At 33.7% G+C, this 27431-nt stretch overlaps 2 protein-coding genes across 3 annotated transcripts; both read right to left on the bottom strand.

Annotated features, from left to right (window-relative positions):
• Positions 1-1403: 1403 nt before the first annotated feature.
• On the bottom strand, positions 1404-9275 carry LOC145638895 (uncharacterized). Of its 2 annotated transcripts, none has more exons than XM_081689953.1 (13): positions 9039-9275; positions 7117-7313; positions 6159-6228; positions 4079-4275; positions 3898-3973; positions 3712-3795; positions 3553-3632; positions 3102-3228; positions 2886-2945; positions 2694-2744; positions 2455-2613; positions 1977-2112; positions 1404-1874 (listed from the first exon to the last, which is right to left on the bottom strand). In XM_081689953.1, the coding sequence occupies exons 2-13, from the start codon at positions 7272-7274 to the stop codon at positions 1705-1707; spliced, it is 1368 nt and encodes a 455-aa protein (XP_081546079.1). In that variant the 5' UTR covers positions 7275-7313; positions 9039-9275; the 3' UTR covers positions 1404-1704. The 2 variants fall into 2 exon arrangements, with proteins under 2 accessions (XP_081546079.1, XP_081546080.1); XM_081689954.1 differs by lacking the exon at positions 9039-9275 and adding an exon at positions 8132-8381.
• Positions 9276-20517: 11242 nt separating this feature from the next.
• LOC145639977 (uncharacterized) lies at positions 20518-23410 on the bottom strand. Its single transcript, XM_081691291.1, has 4 exons — positions 22222-23410; positions 21668-21897; positions 20996-21555; positions 20518-20695 (listed from the first exon to the last, which is right to left on the bottom strand). The coding sequence occupies exons 1-4, from the start codon at positions 23408-23410 to the stop codon at positions 20518-20520; spliced, it is 2157 nt and encodes a 718-aa protein (XP_081547417.1).
• Positions 23411-27431: the final 4021 nt, after the last annotated feature.

The following is a 27431-nucleotide window of genomic DNA, read 5'->3' as shown; positions in this document are numbered from 1 at the left end:
TTAAGACTTTGTTTGGATTGAAGGAAATAGAGAGAAAAGAAGGGAAGGAAAGGGAAATGGAGGGATTGATTATCTTTAATTTGGCTAATAAATTAGGAAGGAAAGGTATTTGAGGGGGTGACATAGAAGGATTAGATTGTAAGAAATTAATCTCTCCAACAATGGAAAGATTTAAAAGGAAAACTCATCTTTCTTCACTCCTCTTCCTTTCTCTTCGCTCCCCTTCACCTCCCCCCCCCCCCTTCTTTTCTTTCCCATTTCTTTATCCAAACACGCCGTAAAAATAAATAAATAAATAAACAATGACGTGATTGACATCACTCATAAAAAATAGAGAAAAAAGTTTTAATGATAAAAAGACATAGGATAATTTAAGGAGGCAGCCCCAGGCAATCAGCCTGATTGACGAAATTTTGTCAATCAAGACGCTGTTGTGGGCCATTCACCGTACCTGATAATAGTATTATATTCATTTGTACGGATTATTTTAACGGATGAAAAATGCCCGTTAGTGACGGTGGCAAATAACCCTTGAATTGTCACTCTTAATTTCTCTCTCCTAACTTGAAGCTTTCATTAATGGCGGAACCCGAATACGAAGATATCTTGAAGAAAGGCACCATAGCTGAAGTCAGTTCTGAAGACGAAGGTCTTCGAGGTTCCTGGTACACCGCTACTGCATGTTCTCCGCACAATTTCTCGTAAATCCCGCGAAATCTTCGTTGAGTACGGAGTACCCCAATCTCATGGAAAACGAAGGTGGTTCCAAGCATCTCTGTGAGTTCATTGACTAATTTTTCAATATACCACCATTAATGAAAGCTTCAAATTAGGAGAGAGAAAATAATGAATTCGTATTTACCAATGATAATTGGTCGGAAAAGTACCCAATTACTTGACACGCATCAGAATTCGTCGAAGAAATAACCGAAATCACTCCTCAAATGGTCGTAGAAGATGATCTCGCAACCAAATTTAATTAAGGTTATCAATTTGGGAAAGTGAAGTAAACAGACGGAAGTGAATTGCTTTGACTAACGACACTCAAGTTAACGTTTCAGCAACATCATTGTAGAGTTACATATTTACCCCAGGCTTAAACATAAAAAAGACCAGAATACCCTCTGATTTACATTCTATGTCAATCAGGCTGATCAACTAGTATTTCCCCTAGGGTTGATGATATCTGCAATGTTTTTTTTTTTTTTTTTTTTGTTTTTTTTTAAACGAGCAATATTTTGTTTTAGTATTAGTTAATTAATTGTCTTTAATGACTTATTTCAATATTAAGGCCACGTGGCCTAGGGTAACGATTAAGGAGAAATGAATAGGTCGCAAAGGAAAAGTGTAATAAGCTTCATTTTTCGAGAAAAGAACACTTTCATTATGAGATAAAAAAAAGATTGAAGACAAGAACCAATTAGTCACAACACATAAACTGAATATAGGCATCAAAAGTTTCAGATAACTAATGGCCATAACGCCTACAAGTACAACTTATATGACCAAACATTGGAACTTCATCACATATACAAATTGAAATTAGAGTTCTGCAAATAAATTACTCGTACGTGATTAAGCACGACAAAATGATTTATCATATACTGTACATGAGAAGAGACGCGATTTCAAGTGTCAAAAAATATTTCGCTTCATAATTATCTCTAAATTCAGTGTCAATGCTGCACCAATTCTTGAACCGTGCTAAGCCAGAAGGGGCTCTGATATAGGCTTTGGAGGAGTTTCAAGTTTCATACTATATGTTACTGCCACACCAATAAGAGCACAAATTGCGGGAACAATACCTACTGCATACCGTGTAACTGAGAAGCTATGTATAGACGAATGAAGCTCTCCAACATTTGAGGAGACATCTGTAGATAGATCAAGAATATCATTTTTAAGCTTTCAGACATCTGTAAATGCATGCACCATAGGAGAGTAAATAGGGTATATACTGGATATAAACAACTTACTACTATGATATGATTCCAAAATGTATAACACAATTCCACAACCCATTTTGTCCATAAAACTCAGTGATCCATAGACAAAAGCACTTCCATTAAGATCTTGTCCAACAAGAACACTCTGCATGCCTATTCCGGTGACCTGCAACAAAATTGCGAAAGTAGAAGTTATTAGGGTAATCATGGGCGATACATAAGAAAAATTTCTTAACATCCATAAGATATAACACACAAAGAAATCTCAGACAAACAATAACCCTTCTTTTACTTCCATTCTCTAAAACACAGTTACGTTAGTGTTGAATAACTCTTCTACAATTCAGGTACCCGAGTACTATTGCAAAAATAGGAAAAGTCCTTTTATGGTCCAAACTTCAAGTGGAATGGAATTGATGCGTGAGCTCACAATGATTTCAATATTCACATATAAAACCAAAGACATATTAAACACTGAATTGTGCATGAAACAGAATTCAAGACATACCATCATTAGGGCATTTGCAATGCCAATAATAACGGAGATGATATACATTAAACCACTCAAACCCAGAGGCAAAAATAAAACTGCTACACCGCAAAATATCCAAAGTACGCTTCCAATAGAAAAGAACGTCTTCAGACGGTAGCCAGTCCATGACATCTCCTATAAACAAGAACATATTACTCTCCAAGTGCTTAGTAGCAATATAATTAAGAGAATCCAATAAGGGGTACAGATTGAACCTGTAGAATAATGGATATGATAAAACTGCAAATGTATATGATAGCAGGCACCTACACATTATAAAGTTTAACCAATTACATGAGCTTGAGTATAACAGGGAAACCCCCCCCCCCCCCCCCCCCCCCAAAAAAAAAAAAAAAAAAAAAAAAAAAAGAAGAAACAATGCCATATGAAGATGTAGCTAATATTACCAGAGCTTTTGAAGATTGAGCCATTTGTAGGTCATTGATGACGTAAAAGGCCAGAAATGACTGACAGATACATAAAAACACAAAATCAGAGTCATACAACAGACAACTGACTCCTTTCGGGGGGAAATTGCCAGGAAAATCCTTACAAGATCAACAATTCCACAAAGATAAACTTTATATCTCAAAAAAAAAAAAATGATGGAGATTCCTACTCACCTGTGAGACATTAGTCACCAGTCTAGTCAAAACATATACAAGAGCAACCTGGTAGTATAGAACTTTATGGAACCAATAAGTCCATTCAACTCTAGCATAAACTTTTCCTGGAAAGCCATCTTTCAACCTACAGAGAGGGTAAAAAAACAGAGCAAAAGGTAAGGGGGACACATTGATCAAAGACGGTATACATAAACATAGTAGACTAAATTTCTATAATGTAAAAATATAATAGCACCATGCTGATCCTTGAGCCTTAGGACTCTAATTATCTAAGATATTATAATTAATATTTTGACAAGTTGAAAGCATTGCATTCTTTTAATATGAATTTTCCGATAGGGGCAATATCTCAACATATAGAGCCTATGGGTTTGGCCAATGAATAAAGCATCATAATCATACAAAGATTAATCCTCAATACACAGAACTAAGTCAAACAAATACACACCTGGGCTCTTTAGTTCCAATTAGGAAGATGCAGACAAAGCAGCACCCGATAAAAATTGATGAATAAGCAATCCAACGATACTGTGAAAGGAAGATGGTCAGCAAGATATTCCGAAAAGATGCACCAGTTAAAAGAAAGGTAATGCCTGCATAGGCGTACCTGGCTTTCTATCTCATCATGGGTCCTTGATTTACCAAGACCAAAGACAACAAAAGCCACAGCATACAAGCTTAAATTTGCAATCTGAAAACAAATATTGGGGCCAAAAAAAAATTATATCAAGACAAAGCAGAGCATGAGCATGCATGCTTCAAAAAAACAAACCACTCTGGTTAAGAGCGTCACCATAGTAAATGCATTCCGACAGCTGGCTAACACAACTCTGCTTGTCGGATTCAGCGTCATACAGTTCACCATAGACCTTTCATGCATAAAAGAAAAAATAATATATATCTGTTTGGAAACAAACGATACTACCATTTGCAAGTATTTCTAAACTTGATGCATAAAGAGTATTTAAATTTACATGTGTGACACTTGAGTGGCAGCCCAACCAATATTGAAGATAGCTGCAAAAATGCTGTATCCAATTGTCTCCAAAGCAGATGAGTCTGTACCAAATATTTTGCACGGTATACAACCACCAAAAACAGAAGAAAATGAAACAGCAACCAACAGAGAACCAGCGCCATGCCAAATTTTGAAGCGCCCAAACCGGTCTATCTAGCACACAGAGAAACAAAAAAAATACAAAGACGAGTTCACTAATGGTACAAGTGAGCAAGTAATTCAATTACAAACAAGCTTTCAGATAAAACACACCACAAATTTAGGACCAACTAAAAGAAATGTAATTCAATCAAGCATGAAATCACTAGATATATTTAATTTGCATTAAAGAAATATTAATTCCATCATTTTAGGTGGTCTTAATACTGTGCTAGAAGCCAACTAAGATCAATGAGCTAATATTGTTGAGCCCGTCAACAATTATGATTGAATCCTATAGGCCACACAACAAATATGACTGTATGAATTTGGATAAAAGATACACCATTGCCCACATAAGCATTGGTGTGGCCGACCAGGCCACCAAAATAGGTAAATTAGGATAATTAGATTTCCCTCTTGTTGCTTAACTATACTATATAATTAACATATGTATTATGTATAAAATACACGGCACACAAGAAATACTGAGGCCAAATTAAACTATCTAGCCAACGCCCCTTCAAGCAAAAGTAAGAGAGTGATTTGATTCTCCTGTTCTAGCAAATGTTAAGATCTGCATTCATACTCATGGTATAAATAGAAGAGCTGTGTTTGAAGCTATTGATCTCTAAATGAGGATTATATAAAGTTAGAGGAAAGCACACATCAAAGGTTGTAATTCTATACTCATTATGCAATTCATGTTATTAATATGCATATGATCCCAAGTAAATGCGAGAAAATGGTTCCCCACAATTTCATTAATTGCATCTAAAACCCTAAATCAAATTATGTCATGATTTTAACACCACCAACCCTCATTAAGATCCTCACCAAAAAAAAAATTTCAAAAAAAAAAACATGACACATGTTATGAGACATAACTAAGAAATGAAGATCACAAACGAAAGCTGCAAAACTGTATGCGTTTACAGTCTATAAAACATGACAGTTGTCTGCTTTCGATTGACAAGTACTATGTTCACCAGCCTTCCAAGCGATAAAAGAAATATAAAAATAACAGGAAACACTTGAATGCTATTAGTTAGAACTCTTGAGTAGCCTAAACTAACTAAAATGATGATTTTATATGAACCTATTCTTTAGTTGACTGAACCAATAATTTTCTTACACACTACTAGTTTAAGCACATTTTCACCTCCTGAATCCCCAACCATGCATACTGAAATTCTTCCATCATCACTTCCTTTCGCCACCCAATTTCACGATTATTTAAGCCCTCTATAATCAATGCCAGCCACTTCACATTGTCACAAGAAATTAAAGAGAAGTACATACTTCAAAAAAAGCATCAAATCCTCCCATTACTCAACTTCATCCCCCCAATTCCATTCATTCCTAGTATCTTGTCTGTATGTGTCAACAAAGAACTCTACAGCCTTCTCCCTGTGTGCTCCCAAATTCACTATTTAGATAGCACAATGTAGGCAACCCAGGCGGACAGTGTGCGTTGCTTCCTGTCATCAGGACCAGAACTATATCGCAAAGAATCAAGGTTATTTTGAACTATATGACATGTGACACTTTCTAGTAAAAGAAAGGTGTAATGAGAAGGATAGCTACATGTTGAGCAAGTGTCTTCGTATTACTTAATATTTTCTGTTAGCATTTTCTTTTACACGAAAATAATTATGAAATGATTGTAAAATAGTCCTCAAATTCTCATCTAGTCCAGCTTCTTAGCATGTACTACTACCTAATCTTTTAAACCAACTGCTGTCTATAATTATACAATCAGGTTAAGCAATTCACTTCTGCCTCCACCAAGATATATCAATTAATAAGCTAATACTAATTCTACAAGAATCTATGTCAAAAAAGGCATATATGATGACTAAGGCAACTTAAAGCTGTAAAATAGGTTTATAAAATACCAGTTCCCCAGAAAATGCAGTCATGAATCCATCTGCCACTTGTCCACTAAGCATTACAATTGCAGCATTCCTGTAAACATACAGTAAGTTATAATCGACATATATGGATCATATACAAATGTAACACAACCAAAAGGGTGTACATAGTTAAGGATAAAGAGGAAGAATCATCAACTAAAATCATTGACGCATACAAACTTCGTAAGAACAAGCACTTCATACACATCTTATCTTAGACATATGGCAATAAATCAAAACAATATCAAAATTACAATAACAATAAATCCAAACATCTAAGCAACTCCCGTCGTAGGGGGAGCAATTAGAATGACGATTTAGTTTAACTGTATGGCATATGAGAGATTAGAATAGTACTGTTTATTAATTAACACCATAATGAAGGGTATCATCCATTTTCAACGAAGTTAAATAAACCAACATTTTGAAAATTATGTTACAGCTTGCAACTCTTGGTTTGTAACACACATCCACTATTTATAGTGGACTCTCCTTTTTCATATCTGCAAAGCAGCAGGGCTACCAACTGCCTTATCAAACAAAGTGCTTTAATGCCAGTAGCCTCTGAGCAATTGCATGAATAAAACAACCTACATAATATCTCCTTTACTTTGTCCTAGAGTCTCATCCATTACGACCAATATGTCATCCTTCAAAAGAGCTCATCACTTGCAAAACAGGGACAAAATCATAATTCATGCCTCATAAATTATTATAATATTCATAAATGATTTAACATCGGTTAATCTTATGAAATAAGATTTCATCCGCACCTATGCTACTTTGTAACTTCTAAGCTATTCTTCCACGATAATATAAACTTTAAATGATGAAAACAACACCAATCTAAATTATAAACCCTCTTCCTTGCCCTTCGATATACAAACCCTTTTAAAAGAAAGTAAACAAATGAAACAACAAACAATATATAGAAGCATACCCTGGTGAAAGTCCAATATCTGTCAGGAAGACCAACAAATAAGCAAACCAACAGGCAGATGTAATGTCATTGAGCATGTGGCCAACACCATAGACGAAAACAGGCCACCGTCCAAGCGGCCTGTTGTAATACTCTTCATCTTCCACATCACCAATCATACTTCAGTGAATAAAAGCTCACGTAAGGACTTCAAATGCCTGTCAAATGCAACATTTCAGTACAATCAGCATAACTGAAGCAACCAAGCAAGTATCTAACGAAACTTCAACACACTACGAGCACAATTCAAATTACTAGGTGTTGTTATTTATCATTGACAGATTCCATTAAATCGCCATTGCATTACTTTTCGTTACAACATCCTATGCTTAATAATCAAATGCAGTTGACTAATGTTTCATCAAGGAACTGGCAAATACATGATGAACACCTTAAGCTCATAAGAAAGACTCCAGCTATCAAAATTGGTAGACAATTTTACAAAACATAAAAAAAAAAAAATTAAATAAATAAATAAAAAGACTAACATCCTAATTAAACTTGTATTTATCGGAATTTCGCAATTTGTTCGAATCTAAGTCTAAAAAATAATAATTCATAGTTAAAATTAGGTTAATTTTTCCAAAATTACAAAACCTCAATAGATAAGAAGCTAAACAATACTCAGAAAACTGGAATTCTAGTTAAAATCAGTAGTGCCTTACCTACCCTCCATAACTAGTTCAAAATTACAATGGTTTCTTTTTCAATTTCTCATATTGTTCATCAACAAGTACACAACATAATAATAAAACTTTATTGTTCTGTGTACAGCTGCATATAATTAAATATTATATGCTCGAAACGGAATTTGATCTCCGGTCTTGGTTAACTAACTAAACTAACCACACTAACTAATCAAATTAAACTTAAACACAAGTAATAATAAATAAACAAATAGTTTCACATATAAAAAAAAATAGAAAGTAAGATTAGGAAAATAAAGAGGGGCAAAATGCAGAGTAAAGAAACATACTTTGATAAGAAGTTGCAATTCTTCAAGTACAGAATCCAAGAGTACAAATCAAATTCATTTATTACATCCCCACTTCTAATTTAAAAAAAAAAAAAAAAAAAAAAAATTCAAGGAAAAAGCGACGGAAATTGCTAGAGAAGAAAAATAAATGTGAGGTAGTAGAAGAAGAAGAAAAAGAAAAAAAGAAAGGATGAAATCGACGCTTTAGATAGTTCCAACATTGAGTCATGGGCATGAGTTACGTAAAAGATCAGAAAGCATAAAATGGTTACGACAAATGGTGTTACCCTTGAAAATTGTGGACTGCAAATTTTGAAAATTTAATTATCCAACGAAACAAATGGGAGTATGGGACCAATCCTACCAGAAAAAATACTCTTTTTTTTTAATTCTAACTGGGAATTTAATTATTCTCATTTCCGTTTCTTATTATTTGTACCATTTTAGTGTTATGGATTAACAATTAAGGTTGTTTAGTTTGTCTCATTTCTATTTTTGATTATGGTTTATAATTTAACTTTTGCGGTAATTTTGTCTCTTCTCTTTCTAATGTCTCTCAGTGAAAAAAAAAATTAACAATGACGGCAAATAAAATGAGAACGTATAAGTAAAGGCATTGTTTATGACATTAGTCATTACAAGTACAATTAACAAAAAGACAAATCTTACAAAAGAAAAGTGTTTGTGTTAATCACACTTACAAATAATAACGAATAACAGATTTAATTCCCTAATATAGTATTATGTAATTGATTGGAAAAGAGACAAAAACAATACGAAACTGAAAAAGATTATGTCATAACTCATAAAATCTTATTGTGAAATCAAAATTGTTGAAAACTAGGGAGAATTAGACTACTGTAAAATCAAATAAAATAGAAATTATAATGAAATAGAGAAAACAGACCTTGTGACAATTGAAGAATTACGGAAAATAGGCCGACGTCGGAAAATCCGTCGCCGGGGAAAGTGAGCATAGGAAGTGGAGATGATGAAATGGGAAAGGAATGAAAAAAATAGTACTCCGTAAAGTTTAAGGAATGAAGGGATTGCGTGGTTTGTGGATGACGATGACGACGGTGACTTTTTGACAGTTTAAGGGTGTGCACTTGTTCGGCAACATAAACCAATTAAACCTAAGGAATAAAGATTCCTACAGTATTTGTATTTTCCTAGTTTTAAATATCTTTTCTACTGTATTAGATTCAATTGCACTTGCCAATTATATTTTATTTTTCCTTTTTCTTTTTGACTTTGTTTGGTAACAAGGGTTTTTTTATTGGCAATAAATAAAAAATAAAAAATAAAAAAAAGCATTTGACTAATTTAGAGGGTTGACTTTATCACTTTACCATTTTGGCTCTTTGGTAAGGAATTAACCCAATTAGGGGGTGTTTGGTTCAAGTAACCTTAGGGCCTGTTCCGATTGACTGAACTCAGCTCAACTGAACTGAACTGAACTCAACTTATTAATTAGTGATTTTTAACTACGGATTAGTGATTTTTGATTATTTATTGATTATTTATTACTATATATATGTGTATATACAAATGTACATATTATTAATATTATTATTATTATTATTAATTATTGATTATTATTATTATTATTATTATTAATTATTGATTATTATTATTATTATTATTATTAATTATTGATGATGATGATTATTATTATTATTATTATTATTATTATTATTATTTATTGATTATTATTATTAGTATTATTATTATTATTGTTTTATTATTATTATTATTTATTGATGATTATTATTATTATTTATTGATTATTATTATTAGTATTATTATTTCAATTATTATTGTTATTATTATTATTATTATTATTTATTGATGATTATTATTATTATTTATTACTTATTGATTATTATTATTATTATTATTATTATTATTGTTAATAATATTATTATTATTGTTGTTGTTGTTGTTGTTGTCGTCGTCGTCGTCGTTGTAATAAAAGCTTAAAAGAATGAAATTTGGCTTTATATCATTAGCAATATCATTAGACATAAATTAAGAGCTAAACTGAACTGAATTTCAACGGAAGAGAACATGCCCTTAGTATGGCCCATGAGGTACGGTTTTAGGGTTTAGATCGAAAAAACTCAAATTTAATATAGTACTAGATAATATCCCCGTGTCACGTACGGGTTTAACAAAATATTATAATGAGTTATAATGTTAATTTAAAGTTTACCAAAATATAATCCTCATATTTTTAATTGAAATTGAAAAGATTTGAATCTTAATTTATACTGAAAATTGGGTTTTGAATTCGGATTATACCAAATTACCAAAGGTAGATCACCAAAAAACAAAGTAAAATATGTAGAATAATATTTTATACAATAAAAATATGAAAAATATGTGAATATTTTTTTAGGAAGTGTATCACAATTATAGAAGTAAATCACAATTAAGGAACTGAATAAAAAATACAAAGGAAAAAGTTTTGAAGGGGAAAAAAAATAACATCAAGAAGTGACATGTGTCATTCTTGGTGTTTGTTTTAGTATTATGTTATTGATTGATTATTTGATTGATTGATAAATTTGTTTAAGAAAATTTTAATTTTTGGAAATTCAATTTTTAATTTTTAATCAAAGAAATTCAATAAAGTGGGTATTTATTCCATTTTATGAATCCATGTGGGCTGAGTATTGCTTATACCATATATTCAGTTGCCATTTAAAAGAAAATGTTCATTACTAGCAAAACCAAACATGTGGTATTATGAATCAAGTTGTAATTCTACACTAGCCAGATTTCATACTTGAATCTTGATTACAAACCAAATCAACCCGACCTGCTAGCCCGACCAAATTTATTGCGGACTTTAGGTAGAAAGTTTCGCCCCAAAACAATTTTTTAGTTTTCTCAAAAGCCTTGGGCAAGCAATTTTCTATAATTTTTGTTTTAATTATTTGGCAGGTCCAAAAAGCCATCTAGATTCAATCTATTATTGCGGGGTTTGAGGAAACAAATTTGGCCTAAACCTTGGCACAAACCAGTCTCCGACCCTATCAAGCGACTTGATATTTTTGCCTTCAGCTTAACTTGACCCATGATCACCACTAACTTGAGGGTCATCTTAATTGATCATTAATTCTTAAATAGACCTACTTCACATTTAATTATTTATTGTGAACCACTATTATTAGGGACACTATAATCGCTATATTATTATTATTATTATTATTATTATTATTATTATTATTATTATTATTATTATTATTATTATTATTATTATTATTATTATTATTATTATTATTATTTTATTTTTTTTACAAGATTGCTATGTTAAAATAAAGGTTATTATGTTATAAAAATCATTGTGTTTGTATAAAGATCATAAGAGATTAATTTTTTTTTTTAATTGAATGTTTGTATATAGATCAATATGAATAAAAAAAGATCACTATATTAAAAATAAGATCATTTTAACATAGCATCAGTTGACATATAAGTACTTCAGCTTCACAACATATAATATTAAAGGTCACACGAGTTTAAATAAAGCTCAATATATTAAAATTAGGGTAACTATGTTCAATACAATTAATATTATTTGTGCGCGTATAGTATATACCTACAATAATATTATTGTATGTGAACCAGGTCCTAACAAGTTTTAATTATCTTTATTATATATTGACCTAATTTATAATCCTATTTTGCTATTACATACTCTATATGAGGTTGTTAAATACTTTTTTAATAAAAAATAAAATTAAAACAATATATATCTATTTATAATTTTATTAAACTCAAAGAGACGATGATATGATATTGCCATGTGTCATATTCATTCTTCTACCGTGACTTAGAGTTACATAAGTAATGACATGTTTTTTTTTTCTTGCCATTTAGAGAGCCATAAGGGCAAGAGTGAGAATCGATCTCAAGATCTCCTGAAACTGGGAGAGAAGCTTTAAGCACTTGAGCTATCCCTCACTATCATAAGTAATGACATGTCAAGTCCATAAAACCCATAAATATTAAATACTATACAACTAGTTGGTAGCCCGGGCATTGCCCCGGGTCATTGCATTACATGTGTTTATGTAAAAAATGATTAAGGGAATTGTTGAACTATGGAATGAATGAGGTTAGATAATATCTGTATTGGATCCATCATATGCATGAACTTAAGCTACAAATTAAGCTAAGCCAATAGTTGGCCCCTCCCTTCACTCTTTAGAGGTTAATAGTTTCACCCTACATATAACAATTATAATAGACTACTATACCCTTGCTCATCACCATGTATATGGATTATAATTGTTTACCTTTTCATTATTGCATTGGTTGTTTTGACCCTCCTTTTAATGATCTCTATGCAATCATAATATATAAACACTAACTACACTGATTTATGCGCGTTTTTGTCATGAATTTCTAATTTTATACAATTTTTAAGAGTGTATTTACACCCTCCGTGTTTTTTTAAGTGATACATATTGACCGGCACATAGTTTTAGGCAATTTAATTGACTTAAATAAAATAAGAGGTAAGTGGGGTAGTGGAGTATTAAAAAATTGTTAAAGAAAGATAGTAGGGTTAATAGTTTATTGAAAAGTAATGAATGTGAGAGGAAAGATATAATAAAAAAGTAGTAGTGGGTTTGGGTGGGGGCCATGAGAGGAGAGAGATATAATATTTTAATGTATTGTTTTGCCAAAAAAGGAAATGTATCACTTAAAAAAACACGGCCGAAATTGGAAAATGTATCGCTTAAAAAAACACGGAGGGAGTAGTGTTTATATATATCCCTAAGGGTTAGGGCTACATATAGCATTACCCAAATAAATAATAGTTATTCGGCTCCCTAGTTAAAAACTTAATAAGTATGAGAATACATAATTAGCTACTCCATCTATAATTATGGACAATGTCACTTACAAATATATTTTGGCCATTCATTAAGACTATTGAACTATTTAGTGTAAATCAAGGTAAAAATTAAATTCATGATTAATGAATGAAGTAATGACTTGTTGGTAGTAAAAATTGTTATTGTTATCACACTGACATGTAATTGCTTATGTGGTGCTTTTTCAATTACTATAAGTAACACATGGCATATTGATTCTCCTTGCGTTGGAGTTTTAATAATACTATATTGACTATTGATATAATTAAAATTCACAGGAAAAAATATGATGTTGGAGTTTTAATAATACTATTGACAATTGATATAATTAAAATTCAAAGGAAAAACATGATGTTGTCATTTGTTATCTTTCCTTCACTATGACTAGGCGATGTATAATAAATGACATGGCAAGTCCATATAATCTTAAATTCTTTTACTATTTTGTTTAATGAATCACACTAAATAACTACCTTACTATAGTTAGCAATAATATATATTTTTTTTGATGCAATATATTTAGCAAATATGCACCAATACTTCGTCATTATTTCCGGTTACATGTACAACATGTTATTTTTTACTGAGTATGATTTTGTTTTTAAACTAACTATATACGAAGGGGAAATGATTTTGGCACACCCTTAACTGATTTTGGCACACCCCTATGTGAGAGCACAATTTTTCTATGCTCTTCTCACATAGGGGTGTGCCAAAATTAATAAAGAGTGTGCCAAAATCAATTTCCTATACACATCTATATTTTTTTTTTTTGACAAGAAGAAGAATATTATATTAATAAATAGCCATATATACGACATCCACAACAATAATAAAGATTTGTAAACCACAGATCTAGAGAAAATAACATAACTTTCACAATCAAAATCATAACTAATTTGCATATCGGGCATAACTCACACTCCACCGCTTCAAACTTGACGCGAGTATTAAAGTTTGGTTCATGTGATTGCTTGAATTTGTTAATGTTATAATATTAAACTACATATTTCCTACCCATGTAAAATAAAATTCCTATAACATCTTACATATTATTATTTTTTTCTTTTTTTTTTTTTTTTGTACAAAAAATTATGGTCAAAATAAATGGTGAAATTAAAAGGTAATTATTGAATGATGTGCGTATAGCAGTATAGCTTTTTTGTAAATATTTACCGAAATCACCCAAATATGAAGATGTATGCAACCTTAAACGCTATTTATAAGACTTCATCCATTGGATTGTAAGAAGTCTTGCCCACTAACTCGAATTGGTGAACACTGAAGAGTTCAAACCATAAGGGTCTTACCTTATCTTTTCCTAGTTATAACAGTCCCTGTGTTTTGTTCAAGTGTCTTAGTTTATCTTTTTTTTTTTTTTGTCAATATATAACTTTGACTAATACTCTCTCCATTTTTAAATACTTGTTTTATTTCTCTATGTATGGAGTTTAGTTTTAGAAGAAATTGGGGAAAATAATAAAATATGGAGGTAGTGGGGTAAAAAGCAAAAAGTAGTTGAGAAAATTGGAAGAGATAGAATATGAAATTAATAAAATATAATTTATGTTGGGTCAGTAGGTGAGAGAAAAAAATTAAATATTATAAAAGATTTCCAAAAAGGAAAATTGAGCAAGTATTTAAAAACACGGCCTATAAAGAAAAGTGGAGCAAGTATTAAAAACGGAGGAAGTAATATATTTTATTATCGATAAGTTTTAATTATAAAAAGTTGATAATAGAAAAATATGCATTGAGACGATTCTAATAAGCACTTTATGACTATAATTAATCTTATTTATTAAACAGAAACATTGGTTAAAGAGGTGCATGTGATGCTAGAGTCAAACCAGGGCACTTGAGTAAAAATGGAGAGAGTATCTCTTTGTATTTTGTATATACTCTCTCCGTTTTTAAATACCTGCTTCACTCTTTTTTTTCGGCCGTTTTTAAATACTTGCTCCATTTCTTTATTTGGAAAGTTTTTACAATATTTAATTCATTTACCTCACCTAGTGGACCCAACAAATATCATATTTTATTATTAATTTTATATTCTCTCTCCTCCAATTTCTCCACTACTTTTGCTTTTTTACAATTTTTTTTTTATTCTTCCACCAATTCCACTACCTCCATATCTTATTACTTTCTTCAATTTCTCCTAAAACTCTGCGCATGAAAAAATTGAGCAAGTATTTAAAAATGGAAGGAGTAGCAGATTAGCAGTTCATGTATTTGTAAAGTATCTACATCAACCCATATTTTCTTAATAATGACCTTTTAAATTAATTATTAAAAATGAGAAGACATCTTACTAGACCGACCTTGTATATTACAACCTAAATCGGTTTTTCAACTTGTTCACATTTACTGAACTTCTGAAGTGAACTGATTGAAGCTGAACTGAACTGAATAGAGCTAAATTGAAATGAATATTTTATGAGAGAATGAAAATTAAGAACTGAACTGAACTGAAATTAAGGTGAAGTGAACAGACCCTTTAGTGATATATCATTCCTTACAAGAATATGAATATCGATGTTATCAATACTTATGTTTGATATTTCTACATGCATGTACAAGATGTATACATCATTTTCCAAAAGCAATAAATTAAATTAGACAATATGAAAAGCAAGAAATGAAATGAAATCAGACCTTAATAGAGATACGTTGACTTGATGATTGAAGAGCTAGCAATGAATGTGGTGACAATAAGTGAAGATGGTTGTTTAGATGGAGATAGTTTACATGAGAATAGGTGCTCTACTGAAGAAGAGGGAAAAGGATCAAAGAGTATTTATAAGTTGATGTTGTGTCTTAAACTTTTTAGCCGATTAAGATCGATGATGACATGCTAACAGCAAGGGCAACAGTAGTATGTATAGTTAAAAGTGGCTGTATATTGTGGACCCTGACGCCTGACGGTCGAAGTCAGGGTGCATAAATTATCTTATTCTCAAGTCCAAAATCTAGGCTAGATTCAATTCTGGCTACCGTCTTCCTCTGACTCCAACATATATAAATCCCTTTATTTTAAGATTTTTAACTACGTCCAAAAAAAAAAAAAAAAAAATTAACTATTTTTTTTTATTATTATTATTTTTTTTGGTAGAGCTCTAATCATTTGAACTATCTCTCACTCTTAGGGCATGTTCTCTTACGTTGAAATTCAGTTCATTTCAGTTCAGCTCAGTTCAGTTCAGTTCAGTTCAGTTCAGTTCAGCTCCTAATTTCCTTGTCTTATAAAATATTTATTTCAGTTCAGTTCAGCTCCTAATTTCCTTCTCTTATAAAATATTCAGTTCAGTTCAGTTCAGTTCAATTCAGTTCAGTTCAGTTCAGTCAATGAGAACATGCCCTTAGTTTTTATGATTTATACATGTAATAAAAATATAATCCGTAATAATGTGTGATCTTGTTTGAATTATCTCACTGTACTCTATCCATGTTTTAATAAATATTGCACTTTTTTTTGGGTAAAAAATTACTCCCTCTGTCCAGCTTACTTGCAACATTTTGACTAGACACGCTTGCCAATTCATATGTTTGACCGTCCATATCTTTTATTATATATTTATAAAAGCTTTAAAAAGTTTATATTAAGATACTACGCATTAAAATAGATCCAACAACATCTTACATGATTACATTGGCATTCATATAATAATTAAAAATGATGGTTAAAATGAGATGAATGAATAGTGCAAAAAGTCAAAACGTTGCGAGTAATTTGGGATGGAGGGAGTACATTTTAATATTAAATTTTCTCCTTTTACGTCCTTACCAAACCCACTCCTACTTTTTTTTTCCTTTTACAATCATTATTTTTCAACAAACTATTAATCTCACTAGTCACTATCTTTCTTTTACAATTTTTTTTAGTACTTTAACTACCACCACTTTTCTCTTATTTTATTTAAATCAATTAAATTGTCTAAAGTAATGTGTCAGTCAAAATGTCACAATTATTAAAACACGAAGGGATTATATTTTATAATTAATATCCACTTTTATTTTTTAAAAATAATTTTACAATATTGATAATTAATCTTTAAAATAGTGCGTTGGCAAGCGTGATAGGTGCGTGTCATCTAAAAAAACCCAAAGGTAGTACTCCCTCTGTGTTTTTTTTTTAGTGTTACAATTTGACCGGCACATAATTTTAGGCAATTTAATTAACTTACTAGTAAATAAAATAAGAGGTAAGTGAGATAGTTGGGGTATTAAAAAATTGTAAAAGAAAGATAGTGGGGTTAATAATTTTTTTTTTTTTTTTTTTTTGGTGAAGGGGAGGGGCAAGCCCCTAAAAGACAAAGAGAAAGCTAGAAAACTAGAAACAGAAAAGAGAAAAAACAGAACACAGAAAAGCAAATAAAACAAACAGAACAAGAAATAAGACTACAAACAAGAACTAAGCCGCTCTAGCCGGAACCATTCTTGCTATAGTCACACCCCCCAAATCCTCCAATAAAATAGCACGAAGATCCGAAGGGACCGCCTCATAAAGCATGAACCGGGAGTTCAACTCCACCCCCGCATTAGAAAGTCAATCCGCAACCCGGTTGGCCTCACGATAGCAATGTTGAATTGTCACCTTCCAACCTTCTCTGCGAATCATACACTTGCATCTCCGAATGATATGAAAGAAAGGAGAATTAGGAACAAATGGTTTCGTTAATAGGTTGACCACTATTTCCGAATCCAAGGAGAGTTGCACTTGCTTATGCCCAGCATTCCAAGCCACTGCGAGCCCACGAACAACAGCTAGAAGTTCAGCCTTAGTAGAAGAGCAGATCCCACACTTGGCAGAGAAAACTTCAAAGAGTTCTCCCCTATGACCTCTAATTATACCCCCGCACCCTGCAGCACCTGGGTTCCCCCTTGAAGCTCCATCCGTATTAAGTCTCACCCACCCCATCCTTGGAGCTTCCCACCTTATATATTTCACTTCTCTACTCCTCTTTCTTTTACCCAGCATAAGGTCCTCTTGCTTCATAGCTCGCTGAATAAAGTCTACCCTTGCCATAATGAAACTTACTGGATCAAAAGGCATGTCCACCTCTCTCCCAAAACACTTGTTATTTCTCCACCTCCATATCCACCAATGAGTCATAGCAAAAACAATATGCCAATCTTCCACCCAAGATACATTACTCGGCCGAAGATTATATTCTACCCAGTCATTAAAAGGTCTCCCAAAAATCTCATTATCTTCTAACCAAGGAAATTTCTTCCAAATCAAAATTGCAGCAGGGCAGCTTCGAAATATATGTTCCACATTTTCCTCTATTGCTCCACAAACAAAACACCTAGGATTTTCAGACAAATGCCTCAAAAATCTATTAGCATTAGACATCAAACGATCTCGAAGCAGCAACCATAAGAAAAATTTGATTCTTTGAGGGATCCTCAGCTTCCAAAGCTGATCCCAAAATCCCCACGGTTCATCCACCCCATCCCCTCGAATCAGTTGCAACGCTGATTTTATAGAAAACTTGCCCGACGCTTCACCATTCCAGAAGATTTGGTCAATAGCCTCGTCATCTTCTTGCAATTCAAAGGATTCAATAACTCTAAGTATAGCAGGGGGAAGATAATCCGCAAAATACTCCAGCTTCCAGCCAATATTTTGATCCCAAACTTCCTTTACCAAAAGGTTATATGACTCACCAGGTGGTTCCACAAAGGTATACTCAATCAGAGGCTTAGGAGTAGCCCACGAGTGGTGCCAAAAGGAAGTATTCAAGCCATTACCTACTACTTTACTGATCCCTTTTCGCAAAACATCTATATTATCAACTATGCCTCGCCAAGCATTCGATGCATCATTCTTTACCTTGAACATGTCAACATCACATCTCCCTTCACAATATTTATTTCTAAGCACCCTAGACCATAGGGCATCCGGTTCCGCAAGTACTCTCCAGCCTAGTTTGGATAAAAAGGCTGCATTCGCTTGCCTTATAGACCTAATTCCAAGACCTCCCGCATTCTTAGGCTTGTTAACAACTTCCCACGCAACCAGATGGCACTTCTTTTTTTCCTCCGACCCACCCCAAAGAAATCTCCTAGAAATACGATCAATCTCATCACAAGTTGACCGAGGGAGCTTTGTTGTTTGCATAGCATAATACGGCATAGAGCTAATACATGATTGTACAAGGGTTGCCCTGCCAGCCATTGAAATTAGCTTCGATTTCCACCCTGCCAACTTCCCATTGATGCGATCTACCAAAAATTGATACTCTTTTTTCGAAGTTCTTCCATTAATAGTAGGCACTCCCAAGTAAGACCCTAGATCTTCAGTCTCCTCAATCCCCAATCTCTCACAAATGGTATGCCTCTCTTCCAGAGCTGTATTTTTGGAGAAGAAAACACGAGATTTGGAGCAGCTCACTTTGCTCCCTGACTTCTCACAAAATTGTTCTAAACACGCAGCAACTATTTGGGCTTGATCCGGAGTGGCTTCCGCAAATAATATCAGGTCGTCAGCAAATGCAAGATTTGAAATTTCAGGCCCAGCTCTACAAGCTTTGACAGGTTTCCACGCACCCAACTGAATAGCCCTGTCAATAATATGCGCTAGCCTTTCCATACATATCACATAAAGATATGGCGAAAGAGGGTCCCCTTGACGTATCCCTCTCGTGGGTTTGAAACTCTCAGTAGGTTCCCCATTCCACAAAATCTGGAGGGTAGTTGAAGTTACGCAGTTCATGATTAGCTCAACCAAACCTTGAGGTAAACTAATATCCATTAGAGCTTGTCTAATAAAGCTCCATCTCAAACGGTCATATGTCTTCTCAAAGTCTATCTTGATAGCCATGTACCCCACTTTCCCCTATTTTTTCCTCATCGTATGAAGCATTTCTTGGACGATGATTATGTTATCTGTGATTTGTCTCCTAGGAACAAAACTACATTGTGTAGGAGATATCACAGATGGGAGCATACCTTTAAGTCGATTCACAACTACCTTCGTGACCAATTTATAGACAATATTACAAAGCCCTATCGGCCTAAATTGCGTCACCAATTGAGGATTCGAATCTTTGGGGATAAGAACCAAAAATGCTTTATTCAAATCCTCTGGAAAAGCTCTCCCCTCTAGCACATCCATGACTGTTCGAGTTACCGAGGGCAGAACCAACTGCCAAAAGTGTTGATAAAACAGCGGTTGGAATCCGTCCGGACCCTGAGCTTTATACGGTCTCATCGACATTAGAGCTCTGTATATCTCACAAGGAGCATAAGGCTTGGTCAAGGTCTGCCATTCATCTTCAGGAATGGGAGGAAATTAAAGCAATTAGGCATAAAATCATGCACATTCGCATGGGGATTTTCCTCTTGAAAAAGCTTCTCCCAATATTCAACAACCATATTCTTCACCTGCGCAGGTTCAGTAATCCACTCCCCACTAGAATTTTGCAGCATATCTATCTTATTTCTCCTTCTTCGAATTACAGTGGAAAGATGAAAAAATTTTGTATTTCAATCCCCATCTCTAATAGCCTCTAATCTCGATTTCTGGAACCAAAGAAGCTCTTCTTTCTGTAACACTTGCTCCATCTCAAGCTTTAAGGATTTCTCGAGTTCAATCAACCTGTCCACTCTTCTTTCAGCCAACACTTTCTGAATCCCCTCTAACCGAGCCCACAAACGAGATTTCCTACAAAATATATTGCGAAAGATATCCCTATTCCAATCATTCAACTTATCCGAGAAAAAATTCAGAAAGGAAATTAACGGGATATCATTATTCCAATTTTGCACCATAAATTCTTCAAATTTCTCATGAGTTAGCCAAGCTGCTTGGAATCGGAAAGGCTTTAGAGACATAGGAATCGGAGCAAAACCACAAGTACTCAATAAAATTGGATAGTGATCTGAGCAAGCTTTCGGAAGGTGACGAACAGAACCCTCTTCGAAATTCAACCTCTAGTCTTGATTAGAGATAAACCGGTCCAACCTTGCAGATTTATAGGTCTGGGCAGACTCTCCCCTAGCCCAGGTATGCGCAGGACCCGAGTAACCTAGGTCTATGAGGTCATTATCCTCCATCCAATTGCTAAATTGCAGACATCTTTGCATTTTGAATCCCTCTACACCTTGTCTTTCAGACATATTTCTTGTTTCATTAAAATCTCCCGCCAAGAGCCACGGGCTAGAAAAGTTATTCTTAATATTCTCCATTGCACTCCACAAATCTCTACGAATAGTCGAGTCAGGACTGGCATAAATAGCCGAGAAAATCCAAGGATCATCACCTACCCTTGCAATTTTCACAGTGATATGTTGACCATGGTGTTCAATAGGAACAACACTCACTTCATCTTGCTTCCAAAACAACCAAATCCCTCCGCTAAAGCCCTGAGCTTCAACACGAGTTTGGCCAGAAAATCCTATTTTGTCACAAATCTTTTGAGCTCTCTCACCACTAATATGAGTTTCCACAAGTGCAAGCACATTGGGATTATTAATTCTAATAATCTCCCTAAGAGTAGGAAGAAAGGCTTGCTTCCCTGCCCCCTAAACATTCCACATCATTATTTTGAGCGACATATTAAACATCGGACATAAAGGTAAACGGTCATATAAGTTCAAAGGAACTCTAGGCAGAATTTTCATGAAGTCCATTGACAGGTCCTTCAGAGGGTGAATCAATTCCATAGGAATCTTGATCGTTGCCAACAATTCCTTGGGAACATGAACCAGAGGCAGGAATGAACTCACATTGAGTTCCACCTTGTGAATCAAAGGGTGAACTGACACCATTGTCAGACCTTCCATAAGATAATCTAGGAATGTTGTATAGTCCGGAGGCATTCGCACTTCCAACGTAATTGGGGGAAGGAGAGGATTCATGGCTCACTAAATTTACCACACAATCCGGAGGAACAATATTGAGAGGAACAGAATTCTCTCTCGGAGGAGATAGAAAATTCTCTTTCCCCACTTCAATTAAGGCATGCGCATGAGGGAAAGGTAATTTCCTAAAATCCTAGGATTTCTTCTTTAATTGTTTATTAAACTCTTTCAAAGGGACTTGTCTAGGGCTCAAATTCTTTTTTCCTAAATTGTCTAGAGAAGAAGATCTTCTCAAAGGTCCCCCACTTTTTGAATTTTTCCTTACCTTAATTGAAGGCATCCTTTGAGAATCCAATCGAACAGTATCTTAACTAAATAAAGTCTCACCCAAGATCATGTGATTCCCATCCTTAATCATTTCCAAATCCATATCCTCATTACCTAAATCAGCCGTAGCAAAATCCTTGGAGAAAACCTCCTTTTCTTTTAAATTGCTAGCCTCCACCTCTTTTCCTTTTTTCGTGTTATTTCTTTCCAAAACAGAGCCTTGAGAATCAATCTTCTCTGAGTTACCTTCTTCAGCAGAATCAATCTTCTTTTCCACTTGGGAAATTTTTTGCAACACATCGAATCGAGACCCAAAATTGGATTTTTCCTGAATTACACCTTGACTGATTTGTTTCTTCTTTCCTTGATTTTGGTTTCCTTTATTAGACTCTGTAAAGTTTCCCTCACCACTAGACGGTGGTTTCCTAGCCGGAGTCTCCTTGCTCTTAGTGTTTTTTCTATTCGGCCTTTGTACCAGCATCCAGGCTCCGTACTGTTCTGTTGGCTCTGATTTTTTCTGGACTTCGTCACTATGTGTCCGTTCACCTTCTCCCCTGTTATGCGTTGATGCAAATAGGAGGAAATCATCCTCCTTGTGACCAAGAGTTCCACACTTAAAGCATATTTGCCTAAGGCCCTCATATTGGATTAACCAAACCCTTCCATTGAGCTTGAATTTTGATAGTAATGGTTTAGAAATATCCACTTCAACACATAGACGAATGTATTGTCCACGGCTCATAGCTTCGGTGTGCATTTTTATAACTTTCCCAATTCTCTCCCCTATCCTTTGCAGGAAACTCTTATCAAAATACTCGACAGACAGATTTGGTATTCTCACCCAAGCTGTTAGTACCTTGACTGGTTCTTCGTCCGGTATGAAATTCGGGATCCACTTACGGATGGTTAGATAACTATCTCCAATCATCCATGGTCCTTGAGTCATGACAAAGGAATAGTCCTCATAGTTCGTGAATCTCACAATATAGTATGAGCATCCCACATCAGTCAAGGAGATGTCTCCTTTCAAACTCCACCTAGATCTCAAACGCTTAATGAGATCATCATACCTCATTCTTCTATCATATAACTTCATAATTAAGGCATTTCTCCATGGTTGCCTCAATCGAATTTTCTCCTCTTTAGACAGCTTAATCACAGGACAGTTTGGAACATCATCCTCCTGACCATCAGACTCATCATCTGAGGCTTCCTCAAACTCTCCATTAGACTCCAGTTGTTGATTCATGATTCGAACCAACTGATCCCCATAACCATCCGCAACCTGGCTATATGAGCCCCCAGTCTTCGCTTTTCCATACTGCTGAGATAAAACAGTCTGTGATGCATGAGATCCTACTAAGCCATAGTCAGACTCAGATCCTAATCTCTTGAGCCTTCAAATTCTTTGCGCTTGAATTTTTTATTAGATCTATTTATCAAGTCAGTCTCTTCTTTGGAGAGTTCCTCATTTTCTCTCTCTTGATTCTCTCTCATTTTTTTTCTATTATTGCTGTATAATTGAACTGAAAATATATACTATTTCATATGAGGTATCTATAGGTTTGTATAATTTATTGAAAAGTAATGAATGTGAGAAGAAAGATATAATAAAAAAGTAGTAGCGGGTTTGGGCGGGGACCATGAGAGGAGAGAGATATAATATTTTAATGTAGCTTTTTGCCAAAAAAGGAAGTGTAACACTTAAAAAAAACACGGTCGAAAATGGGAAGTGTAACTCTTAAAAAAATACAGAGGGAGTATAATTCATGTTTGAAAGAGTTTTTTTTTTTTTTTTTTTTTCGAAAGATGTATAGTGTTAAGATTGAAAGTTTGTGTACCATAAGTTATATGTTTAGATCACCCCACTCTTGTTTATAATTTGAATTGTCTTTTTATATCATTTGCACCAAAAAAAAAAAAAAAAATCCATTTCGTTTCACCTATTACATGGTGTGTCGGTGTGGCCAGAGTTGTTTGGTCGATCAAAGTTTACTCAATCAAATGTTACTCGGTCGTTCAAGTGTTACACGATCAGGGGTTGTGTGTGGATGGGGTTACTTAGTCAGATGTTACTCGGTCGTTCATGGGTTACTCGATGAGGGGTTTTATGGCTAGGGTTAACCTATCGGACAAAGGTGATCTGGTCAGTGTTTTGGTGTGTGTTAGTGTGCTAAGAGATAAAAGTTGTGGCTGACTACACCAAAAAAAACTGCTGATTAAATATACTTTTGTTGTTAGCATAGCAAAATGATAAACATAACCTTAAAGTTAAAAAATATAAACCTAATACATAACAGCCAAATTTTATAAATAATACTCTTTATTATTATTATTATTTATTTATTTAATTGTTCCACTTTGACTTTCATATTTAGAAATGCATAACTTTGACCTCATTTTTATAAAGAAACTTTGTTCAATAAAATCCTTAACTACTACTACTACCAATAATAATAATAATAATAATAATAATAATACATCTGTTTCATATTTTTTGCAACTTTTGCCAAAAATGGATGCTACACATTATTTGCAACTAATGTTTTCAATTCTTTTTAGGTTGTCATTTCTCTCTTTCTCTCTCCTCATCACATGCATTCTTATTTTTATCTCTCTATCTTAAACTCACAAACAAATTTTGTCTAGAAACCCGTGCACCCTTCAAAGTTGCAAAAAACTGTGAAACTGAGGTAGTAATAAAGTTGATAATTTTTAAATTACATGGAGTACTAATATATATAGACATTTTTTTAAATATATATATATATATATATATATATATATATATATATATATATATATATATATATATATATATATATATATATATATATATATATAGACATATTCATTAACCGTTGATAAGGTTTTATAAAAGTAAAAAAAAGTAGTGAGAAAAAATTGTATGGATGAGTAAAAGACCCAATACAAAAGAAAAAGTAGAGAGAGAGAGATTCCTTAAAAATTAAACAAAACAAGTAAATTGGAACACCCAAAAATGAAAAGGGAGTATATCGATATACTTGTAATACACATAGTACTACTCTTATGTAATTAATTTAGAAATACAGTGTTAAACTGTTAATTTGATCGACATCAGTACATTATGAAACTAAGATCAATTTTGTTGACATAATTATAGATTTTAAAATATATGATAAATTTTTTAAATAAACTTGATAGCTAATATACTTAATTAAAAAGATATATTGGCATTTTAGTTTTTCCAGAAAGTGAATAAAGAGTAAAGTAATTTTTCTGATTAGTTGTTTGATTCAAAAAATAAAATGAGGGAGGTAGAAAATCATGAAAATTAATTTAATAACTTGAAATATAATGTTGTTGCAATTAGGAATTTGTGATTTGATTGATACATTATACTCATCCATTGGAATTTTTCTTTTTAAAAAAAAATGTAATTTATGAAGTTAATTGACATTTTTTTTTTAAAAAATATGAAGTTAATTGATTGTAAACAAAAATTATAATAAGTAATCATTTTGTGAGTTTAATTGAAATCATCATTGAGAATTAATTAGAGACATAATTGATTAAAGATTATTTTTTTTGAAGAGTTGATTAAAGATTATTGATTAACATAGAAATATTTTTTTAGTGATTTAATTATGGAAAAATTGACAACTTATTAAAAAAAAAATGAAAATTGACAACAATAATCTCAACTTTGTGTGATTCGCCCAAAATAATCCTAACTTTGGATCATTATTGATATGAATTTGCTTCAAATAGTCCCAAGTGTTCGGTAATATGTAAAGTAGGTAAATTTCTTTTTTTAAAGTTTAATTTACACGTGTCACCACGTGATTGGTCATAAAATAAGATTTTTTTTTTTAAAAAATATGATTATTTGTTACTAATTTACACTTAATTAACAAACATAAAACTAAATAATTTCAAAATAATTAAAAAAAAAACAAATTAATGTTAACCACACATCAGCCACCAACACCAACGACCCAACCACCTCCACCACCCTACCTCCCCCCCCCCCGAGCCACCAACACCAACCCAACCACCTCCAGTCCTCCACCACCCTACCTCCCAAGCCTAACACCCACCCCTACCACAACCACTGTAACAAAAAAAAGACAACTTAAGCAATCTCCTCGAAACGAGAAACGTTGACGTGGACAAGGCGGCGTCCAAGATCACAGTTAAAGCAGAATCAACGACGCGGTCGATCGGATGAGCCCAGATAGAGAACAAGCTGCCTAGCCATGGACGAACCGACGTTCGACGACGCGTGGGAGTAGAGAAGTATCGGTGGGAGCTGGTTTAAAAAAGTTTTGTGGGGTTGGGGAGGAGGGTTGGTAGTTAAGAGGGAAAGGGGTCGGCGCAACGTCGGCGCAGGGGGAGAGGTCTGCTCGCGGTCGGATGTTACTGTCCTTTCGTTGAGGCTACATGAGGGTGGCTTTTGACTGCGGATTTAATGATTCATTGCAAGGTATGAGACTTGAGTCCCACCGCGATCATAGAGGGGACTAATGTGGGATTTGAGCTAGCTTTTGGGGATGGCTGTCTCATCGCCTTATATCAATGGTATCAGAGCCAGGTTCCTCTCCTTCGAAGCCACATGAGGGCAAGTGGCTCACAAGGGTGTATGTTACGATCCTCTCATTGAAGCTACAAGATGATGGCTCTAGACTGCAAATTTAATAATCCATTGCAAAGTATGGGACTTGAGTCCCACATCGGTCATATGGAGGACTAATGTGGGATTTGAGCTAGCTTTTGGGGATGGCTCTCCCATTATCTTATATCACCGGAGTTGGTGGTTGGGGGTCGGGTTGGCGGGGATGGCGACGGATAGCGTGGTTGGGGATGCCGGGGTAGGTTTTTTTTTTTTTTTTTTTTTTTTTTTTTCTTCTAATTATTAGTAATTTTTTAAATTATTTTTCCTTAGAAACATCATTTTTTTAAAATTTTTTGTTTTTATTTTTTGACCATCTAGTGCCGACACGTGTCATCAAAGTTCGTATCATTAAAAAATAATCCGAAGTTGGGATTATTTTGGACGAATCACGTAAAGTTGAGATTATTCTTGTCATTTTTTCCTTTAATTATAGGTAAGTTGCAAGTAAGAACCTAGAATTGCTTTTTTACCCCCCCCCCTTTTTTTTTGTTTTTTTTCCGTGCGCTAGAGCAAGCCGGTATTAAAGTATTTTTAGGAGGACATCACAACTCCATGCCTTGGCTAGTTGGCTTATAATATAAAGACTAGATTTATATGAAGGAAGTGTGTCCTC

This window comes from Chenopodium album, chromosome 7 (genome assembly GCF_948465745.1).
Source record: "Chenopodium album chromosome 7, dcCheAlbu1.1, whole genome shotgun sequence".
NCBI classification, from domain to species: Eukaryota; Viridiplantae; Streptophyta; class Magnoliopsida; order Caryophyllales; family Amaranthaceae; genus Chenopodium; species Chenopodium album.
This window is presented reverse-complemented; position numbering and strand designations above follow the sequence as displayed.

What these genes read in the sequence shown, in the direction of transcription:
- LOC145638895 (XM_081689953.1), bottom strand. Translation starts at nt 7,274, where the DNA reads ATGATTGGTGATGTGGAAGATGAAGAGTATTACAACAGGCCGCTTGGA. An exon ending in CTGCATTTTCTGGGGAACTG is followed by an intron (nt 4,276 to 6,158) that starts GTATTTTATAAA and finishes TCTGTGTGCTAG; the next exon opens with ATAGACCGGTTTGGGCGCTT. An exon ending in TGGTGACTAATGTCTCACAG is followed by an intron (nt 2,946 to 3,101) that starts GTGAGTAGGAAT and finishes TGTATCTGTCAG; the next exon opens with TCATTTCTGGCCTTTTACGT.
- LOC145639977 (XM_081691291.1), bottom strand. Translation starts at nt 23,410, where the DNA reads ATGAATCAACAACTGGAGTCTAATGGAGAGTTTGAGGAAGCCTCAGAT. An exon ending in TGGGAATCACATGATCTTGG is followed by an intron (nt 21,898 to 22,221) that starts GTGAGACTTTAT and finishes TGGTAAATTTAG; the next exon opens with TGAGCCATGAATCCTCTCCT. An exon ending in ATTCACCCTCTGAAGGACCT is followed by an intron (nt 21,556 to 21,667) that starts GTCAATGGACTT and finishes TGGAATGTTTAG; the next exon opens with GGGGCAGGGAAGCAAGCCTT.